The sequence below is a fragment of the Daktulosphaira vitifoliae genome, unplaced genomic scaffold (assembly GCF_025091365.1).
Source record: "Daktulosphaira vitifoliae isolate Bord-2020 unplaced genomic scaffold, ASM2509136v1 Scaffold_5, whole genome shotgun sequence".
Lineage (NCBI taxonomy): Eukaryota > Metazoa > Arthropoda > Insecta > Hemiptera > Phylloxeridae > Daktulosphaira > Daktulosphaira vitifoliae.
Genome location: NW_026099576.1, coordinates 24701057 through 24715520, shown reverse-complemented (window position 1 = coordinate 24715520; position 14464 = coordinate 24701057). Strand labels below are relative to the sequence as shown.

Here is a 14464-nt window from a genome sequence, read left to right as displayed (position 1 = left end):
ATCATTGCCTTAATGATATAAACAAATAATAAATTATAGAATGAGTCTTAGAAAATAAATGAACAAGCATTATACTTATCTGCTAAATGAAATGGCTGATGATAATGTTGAATATTGAAAAGATCAACTGAAGTCGAATGCAAGTTAGCTGACCAAAGTGTACAATTTGCTGTCAACGGTATTGTGATGTATCTCAGAAAACATATATATCCAACGACGATAAACTGAGCGCACAGGGTACGACAATCGCAAAGGTGATATTTTCTTTTTACAGTAAAAACGAAAATAAAACTACTTGCTCGCAAACGCTGTAGAGCTTATAGCAGAAGAAGCGTTAAAATGGCGGCGACAATGGTAACATAACATAACATAATATAACAAAAGCATTTTTTTTTTGTATATTAATACAATATCAAAAATTACCTTTTTCTATAAATTTTCGAAATAGATCTTCTTTTTGCTTGCTTTTATCCCAACTACTTACTGTCTGGCAGTTGGGTATGGAAGTAGATAAATTGTTATAAGTTTATAAGCTAATAATAGAATACAATAGGTAATCTAACTATCAAGTAAAATCTGCATATTTATTAATAAATATACAAATTGATATAATTTATATGTACAATATGTAATCTATCAAGTATTTAGGATAAAAATTGTAATTATTTAATTCGCATCTATCAATATTCTGTGTAATTATTTCAGGATGATTTTGATGTCTTACAATTTTGTTTCTAATTTTATCATCAATAGCTGCACTTTTATCTCCGAATTCATCGATTTGTTTGACATAATCATCATTGAATTTATATAACATTGTGTAAATATCTTTAGTTTTACATAACTCTCCTTAAAATAAAAAATGATTGTACTTACATTTCTATATGACACATTTATAAACCTCATATTTAATAATGAGTAATAAACTTTAATATGCTACAGATATTTTATTACTGAACATTCATAAGATTTCTTTACCAAATTTATTCATAAAATCTTCTATACAAAATGGCTAACCTGAAGTATTTTTTTTAAGTTTTTCGTAATTTTTACTTTTTTTTAAATAAATATGGTACGTTATGTTATTTAATATGCCTTAAATCATAAAAAGAATTTAAAAAGAAGTTGATGTAAAATATTATTGAATAAAAAGTTATACCTGTGTCAAAATATTATAATTTTGATATAGAAATATGTTGACACAATATTTGAAAAATAAATACGAAGAAAAATTTTAATTACATTTAATATCAAATTCAATATTTAAGTGTAGAAAATATAAGACAAGAAATTAAATAAAATTTACTTACTTATTATAAATCTATTAAAAACATGTGTAAATTTTATATCCAACATGTGTTTAATATTAGAAGTTTTTATGGTGACTTTAAAAAATTCCTTTTGACTATCTAATTTTGCTAGATATTCTTCTACTTGATTCAAGTTCTCCACCAATTCATTAAAATAATTATTGATAATGTCCTTTGTAATGAGCCCAGATAAATCAATAAAGTCAATTTTGTTTTTATACAAAAATAATTTCAACGCCTGCATCAATTCCATGGTTGATAATTTGAGATTCGATTTATTTTTATTAATAAAATTATTAAGGCATTCAGAAGTTTTTTTTGAAAATGAAAAAAAAACTTCAGTTGGACCATCACCAAACAGATTCATATTTACAAACTGTTGAAAACATTCAATTATTCTTTCACCAACAGAAATAATATTTTTATAGAATTTTAAAGGTTTTTTATGGCTACTATGAAAATCATAAATGTATGTTGATGAACAAAGAACTCTGATAAAGAGTCTTACAAGTATAGCAATAGGACGAAATGTTGCTGTTAATATTAGTGTATGAAATACTTCTATATCTTTTCTATAAAAAGTGTATTTAACGTATCTAAATATATCAAAAAGGGTCAAGCTACTTTTATCTTTACATTTTATTGCAAGTGGTGCAAATCGAATTATATCTAAGACATTATCATTTCGTCCGTTTATTAACAATGGGTATTGTTTATCCTGAGAATTTCTCATTATTTCTTTTTCAGAATTTTCGCAATTTCTGGTCATTAAGTCATAATATATTAAATTTTTTGGTAAAAAATCACAATATTTAGACCTTTTAATAACTTTACTAAAAACATTATATACTTTACTTAGTCCTAATTTTTTCGTATAATAATCAGTGTCGTTTTGGTACTTATCAGTTTGTAATAATCGATTTTTAAGTTTTTTGCAACACATTGAATATTTTCGAGAGTATATTCTCCTGATTCATTGTAATCAGGACAATAAATAAATATTTGGTCATATATCACATTTTTGCAAAATTGTAATATCTTCATCTTAAACTGTTCTAAAAAAGAATCATTAATTATCTTGTAACCTTTAAGAATACTTGAAGTTTGATCTGACAAATCATATATGCCGTCATTATTCTTAGCATAAAAATCTATATATTCGGATACGTTATTTAAGTATAAATTTACTGACATCAATTCTGTCGCGTGAATGTCTTTATTAGTTTTTCTTAAAACATCTAACATTACTAGTACGATTTCCCCATGAGTTTTTATTGCGTCGCCATACTTGCTTAAACTAAGCACATCATATTTTTTTACATTTTCACTCATTTTAATTAAATATCGATTATTATGATTAAAATAATTTAACAAATACATATTAAAATTACACTGTAAATAATTAAAGGATAATCCAATCGTTAAATGATTGTGGAATAATGACAGAACTATTATTAGAATCATTTTTTGTCTTATTAACATTAACACTAACAGAACATTAATACTAATAAATAAGAATTACTTCAGGTATTTTCTTGTACTTTTTGAAGCTTTTAATCATTTTTTATTTTTAATTATATACCATTTAATAAATAGTTGTATTAATGAAGCTATTTGTTTAAGTGCTTTTAAATTCATGCAAAAATGAAAATATATGTATTTAGAAATAATAAAATCTATATACAGGGTGATTCATTAAGGATAAGACACTCATTTTCTCGGTAACTATTGAAAATTTTAATTTTTGGAAATGAAAATATTTTTTGATTCAAAAAACTCTACAATAATATGTAGTAAAAACATAATTTTTTTGATCCCTTCAAGGTTAAAGAACATTAATTTGAAATTTCTTAAATGGGAACCCCTATTTTGAATTTGTTATTATGATTGAAAATAAAAATACAAACAACTTTGCTCTTACAATTTTTTTTTTCGATCAACCGTTCGTCTGTTACAGCTTATTAAAGTTAAATGATTTTGGACTAAATTTCTATTGTTGTTTTAATGTTTTGAATACAGAAGTCACTATTTTTCTATAGTATAATATACACCAATTGTTATTGACCAAGTTATGACAAGAAAGATAGCACAAAAATTTACGACACACTAATTTAACCATAATTATCTATTATTATAATAATAATAATAGATTCAAATCGGGTCTTTACTATATTATTAATAGCACACTCTATCAGTTTGTAAGACTAACTGTAATAATGAAGAACCAATTTATTTAAAAAACCCAACCCTTCGCCTAGTATAGTGACTCTTAAAATAATCGAATACTGCGATAATGTTATTATAATCATTGCTTACACAAAATAATCTTTTTGTTGATAGATACGTATTAAATGTTGTAGCATAACCTCATAAACTGTATTGAATTAAATACTAATTCGCCGCGGTACTACAATCACGCGTGATTAAAAATTCTTGTTCATTATTCAATAAAACTTAACATAACCTTAGAAAACTGAATTGAGTATTAAATTAACTCGACATCTGTATACAAACTTGCGTTGTTTAATGTTTTTGTATATTAATTATAAGTTAAAATTGTTTAATAATGTTATAAATATAGTGATTTAATGTATAATTAATTGTTAATTATAAATTGAGAATCACTAAAAGAGCTGACGACAACAACCCATGAAGGGTTAATTAAAAATAATATAAAAAGGCTTAGTTCGGCTTGCACATCAGTGAGCGAGCGTGCCAGCGAGAGAGCGTGCCAACGAGCGGCTCAGTCTCTCTTCTTTTTGAAGATCTGAATCCAATAAAGAATTCAGAATTCTTCTGTCTGATTTATTTTGAGCAAAATAGCTACGACCTCGTGTTGTCGTCAGTACATTTTAAAGCGATTTCAAGTACAATTATTTTTGCGTCAATACTTTATTTATTTATTAAAAAAGGAACAGTATAAATCTGAACGTAATATATACAAAAGAAGTAAGTAAATTTATGTTAACCTAATTATTTAGAATTAATAACCTGAGTAAAGAATGGTAAAGCAATAGATTTTTTAAACATCATTTAATTTAATTATTAATAACTAGTTAGTGCTTGGTCATATACTTCGACTGGGTGTCTCAGAGGAGGCCTCCGCCACTCCATAATCGCCTCAGTATTTTTACTAAAGCACATACCAGTTAACATCATGCTTCGGCTGGGTGTCAGATAGGAGGCCAAGACCTCGACCACTACAAGAATACCTCAGAGTTTAATACCTCTATGAGAGGAACTTAATACATATCTTTTTATATCTACTTGTCTTTACTGTTCTAAACCCTCGGACTCTACAACCCCGATAGAACCTCGTTGCTCCTGAATTGACTAAATCCCCAAATATCCAACTTTGGTCATATAAATCTCCTAACACCATTTTTGCTTATTTTTGTATTACTACACTTTTATCATATAGCTACAAGGAAAATTATTTATATTGGAAAATTAATGAAACAAATTAAGAAGATATTTACATTTTTGGATTTGCGGCTGTTGAAAGACAAAATTACTAAGAATTTATACCTAAATGAATAAAAACCAATCTTTTTCACTTTTAAGAAAAATTAGTTTTGCTGTAGTGTGTTTTGTTACTTAAAAAGTAAATAGATATAATGATGTGATAATAGATGTGCAGTATAATTAGTGTCATATTTAGGGGAAGCTTCAGGCTCCTAAAAGAATAAGTTGACGATCTATTTTTTTGCTCATATTACATCTAAATGATCATTGTAATCTTGATTTTTTTATTAATTATTTTAAATTTAGGACAATATTACCCAACTATTCCTAATGAGTATAATATGCTGAATAATATTGGTATACTTAATATAATAATTTTGAAACTAGCATCTAGCGTTAACTATTTTGAATACATTTTTTTTATTAGTTAATAATTTATTTAGTTATGGACAATAATAAAATATTATACATGGCTAGCAATTATTTTTGTATAACTATACATTATATATATTATATATAGATTTTGTATAATTGCAATTGTCATAAAATGTAACATTATTAATTATTTAATATTTTAAAACATTTCGAATGTAATGAACTTCAACACGCTTTATTATGAAAGTAGAATACTATTTTTACATTGCTAAATTGAAAATAATGTAATTTTAAAATTTTATCAAAAAAAAAAAAAATTTAATGAAATTTTTTTAAGAATACTAAACTTTAATTGTTTTGTAAAACTTAATAATTTTTCTAGTTGGGGAAACAAATTTTATTTTATGAATTAGCTTAGTTGTAAAAAAAATAGAGTTATTAAAAACTTAAGTGTAATGTGTATGCATCAAACATATTTATAAGTATTCTATTTTTTTAGTCATATGAAAATTGAACTATGACTTATTGATATATTGGTTAAAATTTGATTTTTAATTTGTAGTTTTAACTCTGGCAATGATTTTATATGAAATATTGTACGAGTTTAATTTGTATATGACAATAATTGTGAAATTACATAATTGGAGTATGGGAAATAGTGAAATATTTAGTAATTGAAATAAAAAATAATAACTTTATATATTATAAAATAAGAACTCAGAATTTATCTTACATTTATCAATTTAAAGTTTTATATTCATTTTTTAAATAAAAGATTATTAGGCATAATCAAATAATAAATTTCAACTCTGGGCAAAAAAAGTTTCGTACAAAAGTTGTTTAAAAACAATTTAAAAAAAAAAAGGTATCTTATATTTTTTCATTTAAACACCCAAAAAAACAAGAAAACCAGCATTGTCCCGACACAGTGTGTATAATTGGATGCAATATAGATGATATGTGACAGTGATTAAAATTTTTATCAAAAAACAACACCTTGATGCAAATCTGTAGATAGTGTTTAATTTTAAAATTGTAATGGATTATTACAAAAGCTTCATGATCTCCTATTTCCTTATTTATATCCTAATTACAAGTTATATGCTTTTGTAGAAAAAAATTTTGTTTGATACATTTGTCAAATAACTAGCATAGATGAAAATGCTTAGTTGGATGAGTGGAGTGACTAGAAAAATAGAATAAGGAACGAGCATATAAGAGGGAGTATAAGTGTAGCGTCAATCGTAGATAAGATGAGAGAAAATAAATTTAGATGATTTAGTCATGTTATGAGGAGAGAAGAATCGGAAGCTGTAAGAACAGTTATAAAAATGAATGTTGAAGAAAGAAGAGGTAGAGGAAGACCAAAAAAAAGTTATTTGACAAATGTATTAAACAAAATTTTTTTCCATTTTCTTATTCATTTTCCCATTCTAAATTTTGATAGAATATATTTTCAACAAAAGTACAATTTTTTTAATCTTCAATTTTTATTTCTATTGAATTTGTACGTAATGTTTACATATAATAGACACATTTAAGCCCTGTTATTCAGCAGTCATAATTTTTATCAGCTCGAGCACCTGACTAAAAGACGTTTTATGACAATTATCTCTATTATTACCAGAAATTCCGTTGGCAATTGACATAATATAATTGTTGTTTGGGAATGTACAATTTAGCGTTTAGTTGGGTGTAAACAATATAGCGTCAAATCAATTACCTACTCTATCAGTTGTATCTTAATATACACTACACTTTAATGATACAATAAATAAATAAACTCACACATACACACAGATGCATTTATAACAATGTGTCTAATGTAAGTATAACATGATAAAAAATAACCGTAAAATGAAAAAAATTGGAAAATAAATTTTAGTACTCATAATAATTGTAATGTAGCTCGAAAAATATTTGTTAAAATAAAAAAATATAAGATACCTTTTTTATTTAAAATTATTTTTTAAACAACTTTTGTACGAAACTTTTTTTTTTAAGTTAAATATTTTTTGAGAAAATTAAAAAAGCTTATATTTTTGAACTTTTGCGAGGCTGTAAAGAAAAAAGGTCAAGTCCAATCGATGAGGACTTTTAGTATGTCATTATACATATCTTAATCTTAATAAAAATTTGATTGGGAATGTTTTCCGCCATTCGCCAAAATTACTCCTTCGTTGACTGGCTTAATTGTCATTTCTGAAATATCAATAATGCCACGAGTTGTGACGATTATCAATGATAGGTCGGATTGAGTCACCTCGTGTGTCTACCCATAGTGGTATGGTGGCTATACATATAAACCTCCAACCTAACTCCTGAAATAGACACACATCAAAGATATAATTCTGCCAAATAACTATGTACAAACATTATCGTTTTGATTAAATTTACTTGGTATATTTATTATTATCGATAATCACTTGATTTTCCTGTATACCTACTTAATCTTTGATACTCATAAAATTTAATTTTAAACCTTATTTATTTTTGGTGAATTTATTAGATTTCTACCTTGATATTTTCTGTGTCACTCTTAAATAAATAGATGTTGTATTTTTTGTACAAATATAATTGCGAAGACGGCGGATCACTTCTTGCATATATTTCGTTGTGTGGAATGATCGAGTGTAGCGAGTGCCTCTGTGAATATCTGACTGCATCTGTCTCAGAATGCTCTTTATTTTTGGCTTTTTATATTAAATTTGATTGTGGTTCAAAGGCAAGAAGTGATTACCGACACCACTATTATTTCTTTATTAATCGTAATTTATTACATGTTATTTATTACATTTTCATCAATAATGATCTACATATTATAAAATACTATTATATCTCATATAATAAATTAGACATAGTTTATTACCCTTCATCTTATGTGCTACCATTACATATTGTTTATTATTTCCTATTTGTTTTATATAATTACTGTATATATTACTGTACTTAATATAATTACTTTTATATATAAAGAATGTCTTATCTTTAATTAATCACCTGTATAATATATTTGATAGATTTTTTCATACGATAATTTAACCAAAAACATGGAGTTGAAGACATTTTAGTTGTTGTCTGTACCAAAGATTTGTAAATCAATTTTATCATTCAGGTTAGTTTTCTGCTGTATTAAAATATTGCTTGGCAACAATCATTACTGAAATTTTTTAATTATTTTTGTCCTTCAGAATAATGGGTAAAATTGATTTATAAGCTTACCGAAAAGTACTTAGGCACTACCAAATAGATAATATTATTTTTATTATACTTATAATACTAAATTAATTATAACACAAAGTTAAACTAATGCAGTTTAAAATTTAAATTACTTTTCAAAATCTTTTGAATTTAAAATTGTACTGTGATCTTAAAAAATAGTTTAATTTTCAATTGAATTAAACTGACTTTATTTAACTATACGATTTATTTTGTTAGTTTATATGTTGTTAACTTTAAAATTAGGGTACTACATTTACGATGGATCCAAGTAATTACTAAAATGTATTCTTAACTCCTATTTGTAAAAATAAATAATTATTTTCCACTAAAGCTTTTTTATAATTCACGAAGAATTTTATATACAGTATATTTTAATGATAGTAAATAGAATATATTGTAATAATAATAAATTTTAATATCACAGGAATCTACTTTATACAAATTTTCATGGAAGAAATAATAAATGTCATGAGATATTTAATGCTTTATAAATAAAGATTTTGATTATTCACATTTTTGGAACCAATGATATATTTCCGTAAAAATACAGTCCGGAAATATACAATCCGGCTCTTCACTTTCCGCGATTATACGTTCCGTCATTCTACGGTCTGTTATTTGTCTTTCCGTCAATATAAGGTCCGGCATTGTACTTTCCTTCGTTCTACGGTCCGTAAATATTAGTTCAGAAATATTACTTTCCGTTATTATACATTCCGGTAATATTTTTTCCGTACTTATATAGCCCCCCGTACATAATACATTTTTGTGACATTGTACTTTTCTATAACTTACATCGAAATATTTTAAGAATTATTTTAAAGTAACATATTCACCAAAGTTATTTTTGTAAAAAAATCGAAAAATGTTAGTTCTCTTAAAGGCGTTATGACAATTATTATAATAATACACTTTAAAGGTGAACTTTATAAGTTTAAAAATATCTTATTAAAATTTTTTTTCACAGCTTTGCAAACATGTAAATCTCTAAGTGGATATAAATTATAATTTATGCGATAATTATCGCAGTTATTATTGAATTTCATACTATATATTTCCTATCATTTAAAATCATTTAAAATCATCTAGTATTGAAGACTATATAAATTGCATGATTTAGATTCATTTATATATTTTTTAAGTTTTCAAAAAACTATTTCCAGTATATTCAGGAATGTATTCTGCCCAAGTATATTGAATTTAAACTTCAAATGACATTTCATCAAAAAAATTTCAACTTATATTTACTACCTGTAAAACTAAAAATATGCTTAATTCTTCTGAAAATGTTATAATTTTGCAGAGCCTAAATATAAAAGAAATTTGAATGTTTTTCGTTTTTAAATATAATAACTTTATTCAATATTTGCATTTTTTGAAAATGATATAATAACATTAAATAAGTTTTTGTGGTAAATGGTTTTTTGATTTAATAACGTTATTCTAGTATTTTTTTAAAGTTTTCTATAATGTTATTTCATTTTAGCTTCAATGTGCACCCGAAAAGCTATTGGTTTTACCCTGCTATATTATTATTATTATTTTTAATAAACATAATTACTCAGTTTTTGTAATAAATAGAAAAAAGGACGGAAAGTAAAGGTATCATAAGGGTTATATGTATAAGAATACGAGATAAAATTTAAGTTGGGTTTTAATTTTTTTCAAAATAAACGGTCTGAAAGGCAAGAACGACTGTTGAGGGTTTACAACTTTTAAATAAGTATTAGCTTACTCTCATTTTGGAGTTGCGTAGGAGACGAGAAGGAAAGAACTCAGAAGAAAAGAAAAGAAGTTCAGATCTGCTCACGGAATTCATGGAAATCGTGGAGAAATTTGTTTTATAGACACATTCTAAAATTGCCCATGTGTTAGGCAATACGAATAAAAGAGCAATGTTATTCATGAAAGTATTATTGAAGTTTATGAACTTATGAAAGAGAAAACTAGTCACAGTGTAGATATCATTACTATTATAAATGAACTTTTTTTAGAGGTTGACGGTTGGAACTTGGCCCTTTTTCACAGTTAGGCATTCATTAAGATCATATATACTAATGTACAATATAATTAAAGAAACGATGATCTGAATGTTATTTTAGATGGAATATACACTCATCTAGATAAATTTATACAATGTTTTTACTAAATTGCTCACAAAATAATTTTAAAATTATTTTCGTATATTTTTAGTTACATATTATTTTTTAATTATTAGATATATTTCTTTTTAAATTTTATTATGTCTTGTAAGGGTGTCTACTTTGTTTTTAAGTTTCTTTAAATTTTAACATAACTTTATTCGATTATTATATATAAAAGTTCCAAATTATCGAGTTAATATACTCGTATAATAAATGTAGAATTACAAATATATGTAGCTAATTGGTTTTTTATGACCAATTACATCATATAGCGTTTATTGGAAAATCTTATAAAAGCGTCGCCATAACGACAAACGGCGACAAACAGTTGCATATCTTCCGTCGCGTTGGGGTATTTTGTTAGTAATTTTGGAGTTAAAGTTCCTCAGGCTTATATTCCAAAATAAAATATTCGAACGATGTATCACTGACGTGAACGGCTTGAAACTGGACAATAACAAGAAGTAATAGTCGGTGTATCCGCTTTGAATCGCTGACCAAGAGCGACTGAATCATTTTTATCTGTTGAAAATTGGCGACTGAAACGAATCCCATTACGCGTGCATTACGGAAGCTCGTGCGCATCCAAAGTACTCAAATCATGTTCTCGTATACACTTGAGAAAAAGTGGTCTATGACTTGCGCTGGGGACTTTAACGCAATGTCCGCTGTAGCAGATCGACATGACAAATAACTGATGTCGATAGTTTTCGTTCGCCAATAACAGAACCATAACGACAACAAATAAAAAACGAGATAAAAAATGTCAGCAAAAATATATGACCCTAGTGGTAGTACTAACATTAATTGCCAAATAAACATTTCCGAAAGAAATCAAATAAAATAAAACCTTTATTCTCATTATATTTATAATTACAAAAATAAAAAAATATAGTCCAAAAATACTATTATATGTAAAAATTTTAATTTATCTTTTATTTTTTCATAAACCCAATTAATATATTTTTTATTTTTATAAATTTATATTTTTAAAAACCCAGCACAGGGGGGTCGCGGCACAGTGGTGACGTGGCATAGTTGGATCAAGTATAATGATATCTGACAGTGATTAAAATCACTATCAAAAAAAAACGCTTCGATGCAAATCTTTAGATAGTGTTTAATTTTAAAAAATTGGTGGATTATTCCAAAGGCTTCATAAACTGCTAGTTCCTTATTAATATCCTGATTAAGATAAAGTATGTCGAATGAAAAAGTGATTATTAAAAAATAGTATTTCTCATAAAAAAATTGTATTGATGAATACACTTTTCAATAAGTTATAGCATTATAAAGTTAAAAATATAAAAAAGAATTTTTTTACAAAAATCGTATTTTTATCATTGAGTTTAATGTCTGTTTTTACCATGAAGATAAAATAAAGTCAGAAATTTTTTTTTACCATTANGAAGACAAGTCCAGAGGTCAAATTTTTTTTTTTCAAATTAAAGTATATTACATTAGCTTTAATTTAAGATATATATAAAAGTGTCAGACCTTCCGGAACACTTTCAAAAGTTAAGTTGAAAAAGTTCTACTATTGTGAAAAAGTTGTCATTTTGAATCCCCCCCTGTAGGCAGGTAAAAAGTCAGATTTATAAAAAAAATATACCAAATGATAGGTAAAGACATCATGCATCTACAAAAAAAAGAATTATATTGATCCATACATCTTTCGAGAAGTTATAGCATTATAAAGTTAAAAATATAAAAAAGAATTTTTTTACAAAAATCGTATTTTTTTTATTAAGTTTAATGTCTGTTTTCACCATGAAGATAAAATAAAGTCCGAAATTTTTTTTTTCCATGATAAAGTATATTACATTAGCTTTAATTTAAGATATATATAAAAGTGTCAGACCTTCCGGAACACTTTCAAAAGTTAAGTTGAAAAAGTTCTACTATCTATATGCATTTTTATGTTTTGAATCCCCCCTGTATTAAGGGAAATGGTTCGTTTAAAAAAAAAAGTATGTCGAATGAAAGACCTATATAAATACTACTTCTCATAAAAAAATTGTAATGATCCATACATTTTTCAAAAAGTTATAGCATAATAAAGTTAAAAATGTAAAATACAAAATCGAAAATTTTCAAACAAAAATAGCATTCGGTAGCCATTTTCACCCTGAAGATAAAACAAAGTCCGAAATTTTTTTTTCTCATAATAAAGTAGATTACATTAACTTTAATTTAAGATATAAATAAAAGTGTCAGACATTCCGGAAACTTTCAAAATTTAAGTTGAAAAAGTAAATTTTTTGTGAAAAAGTTGTCATTTTAAATCCCCCCCTGTGGGCAGGTAAAGAGTCAGATATAAAAAAAATATATACCAAATGATAGGTAATAACATCATGCATCTATAAAAAAAAGAATTATATTGATATGTTTATTTTTAAAAAATTTACGGCAGTTTTTAGTAAAAAAAATTGAAAAAATTTCGAAAATAAGCCATTTTTAAATTTGTATTTTTTTCGGAGGTTTCCCCCATTTACGGGGAACGAGGGAATTTTTTTCAATTTGTGAGGATAATGTCTTCAACTAGATACGATTTGACGTATCATTGAAAGAAATCGGTTCGGTGAGAGCTGAGAAAAAGTGGCAACAGACAAAAAAAAAAAAAAAAAAACACATCTTAGTAAAACCAATACCTTCTCAGCTTCGCATCGAAGCTAAAAGAATAATGATAATCATTAGTATATTAAGTATTATATCAATTTATTGTCTAATTATTAAATTAATTATAATACACTTTCATACATTTTATATTAATCACTAATTATATTTTAATTTATAACATTTTAATCACATTTTTATCATTTTTGTTTACCCACAAATTTATTATTATAAGACATAATTCTTTGGCTTCAGGGAAAAAGGGCTTATGTCAATTTTTGGCATTTTTTTTTTATAATTTTGTCATATGTAGTTTTTTTTACCCTTTTTTTTGGTCTAGATGGCATAAGTGTATGTGTATTCTAGCACATATTATAGCAAAAATAAAAATATCCTAAGTCACTATGACGTTTAATTTGTTTAGCAAAAAAGGCGTAAGTCATTACTATGACTTAAGACATTTAGAACGTAAATAAATATATTTTTTTAACTGTCAAAATTGACTTATGTTGACTTAAGTCTTATGAATCAAGATTGATAAGCAAAATATTGTTACTGATAAACGTGATATCATTCTACGGTCGACATATACTAATTATAGTATTAACTGTTTATCTAGCATGTTTTGTGTGTACTTTATGTTAATTTTGAGTACTTTGTTTTTGGTTATTTTGTTTGTGTTCAGATTTTGGTGAGATAGTGTTATTTACAAGTTACAACGGTTGTTTCTTTAATTAAATAATTTATTATAAGTATTCACTAGTAGGTAATTAAAATACACAAATAATAATAATATAATGAAGCGTCGTACGTTAAATATGGTTCAAATGGCTGAAAAAAATGAAACAATCTCCCATTCTAATAAGATTTTTAAAATAATTTTTTTATTTTTGTGTTTATTACATTAAATTTTGTTCTACAATTTAATTAGATAACAATATCACCAATAATCAAAATGAAGAATATAATTCTAGCAATAGTAAAGTTCAACTTTGGATTTCTAGTCATCAATAGCATTTGTATATGGGTAAGTTAAACAATAATATGTAGATAGGTATACTTAAATTAACTTCATAATTTATTTCCTTTACATATTTTATAAATAAATATCATAATAAACATTTATGTATAATTTTTTTTTTTAAATCAATTTTTTGTACCTATATATTAATTTTAGTTGAAGTTATGAAATACATTTTAAATTGAGTTATGGTTTACAATTAATAATAAATAGTAAATCTCATATGTACTTTTTAGCTTCGATGCGAAGCTGAGAAGGTATTATTTTACTATGATGTGTTTTTTTTTTTTTTTTTTTTTTTTTTTTTTTTT

General features: G+C 25.3%; 2 protein-coding genes across 4 annotated transcripts in view; one reads left to right on the top strand and one right to left on the bottom strand.

The window, feature by feature from the left end:
- Positions 1-563: 563 nt before the first annotated feature.
- The window catches only part of LOC126907788 (uncharacterized), a 30212-nt gene continuing 16311 nt past the window's right edge, over positions 564-14464 (bottom strand). The window contains exons 2-3 of one of the 2 annotated variants that reach the window (XM_050689385.1): positions 1311-2128; positions 564-849 (exon numbers count right to left, since the gene is read on the bottom strand). In XM_050689385.1, the coding sequence (XP_050545342.1) occupies positions 614-849; positions 1311-2128 (1054 nt within the window). In that variant the 3' untranslated portion in view covers positions 564-613. The remainder of the gene's footprint in view (positions 850-1310; positions 2129-14464) is intronic. The other variant, XM_050689383.1, reaches the window with a different exon arrangement.
- LOC126907786 (uncharacterized) overlaps positions 4243-14464 on the top strand; it is a 13394-nt gene continuing 3172 nt past the window's right edge. The window contains exons 1-2 of one of the 2 annotated variants that reach the window (XM_050689380.1): positions 4243-4259; positions 14064-14159. In XM_050689380.1, the coding sequence (XP_050545337.1) occupies positions 14156-14159 (4 nt within the window). In that variant the 5' untranslated portion in view covers positions 4243-4259; positions 14064-14155. Of the gene's footprint in view, positions 4260-13390; positions 13824-13885; positions 14160-14464 lie in introns of those variants that run through there. The other variant, XM_050689379.1, reaches the window with a different exon arrangement.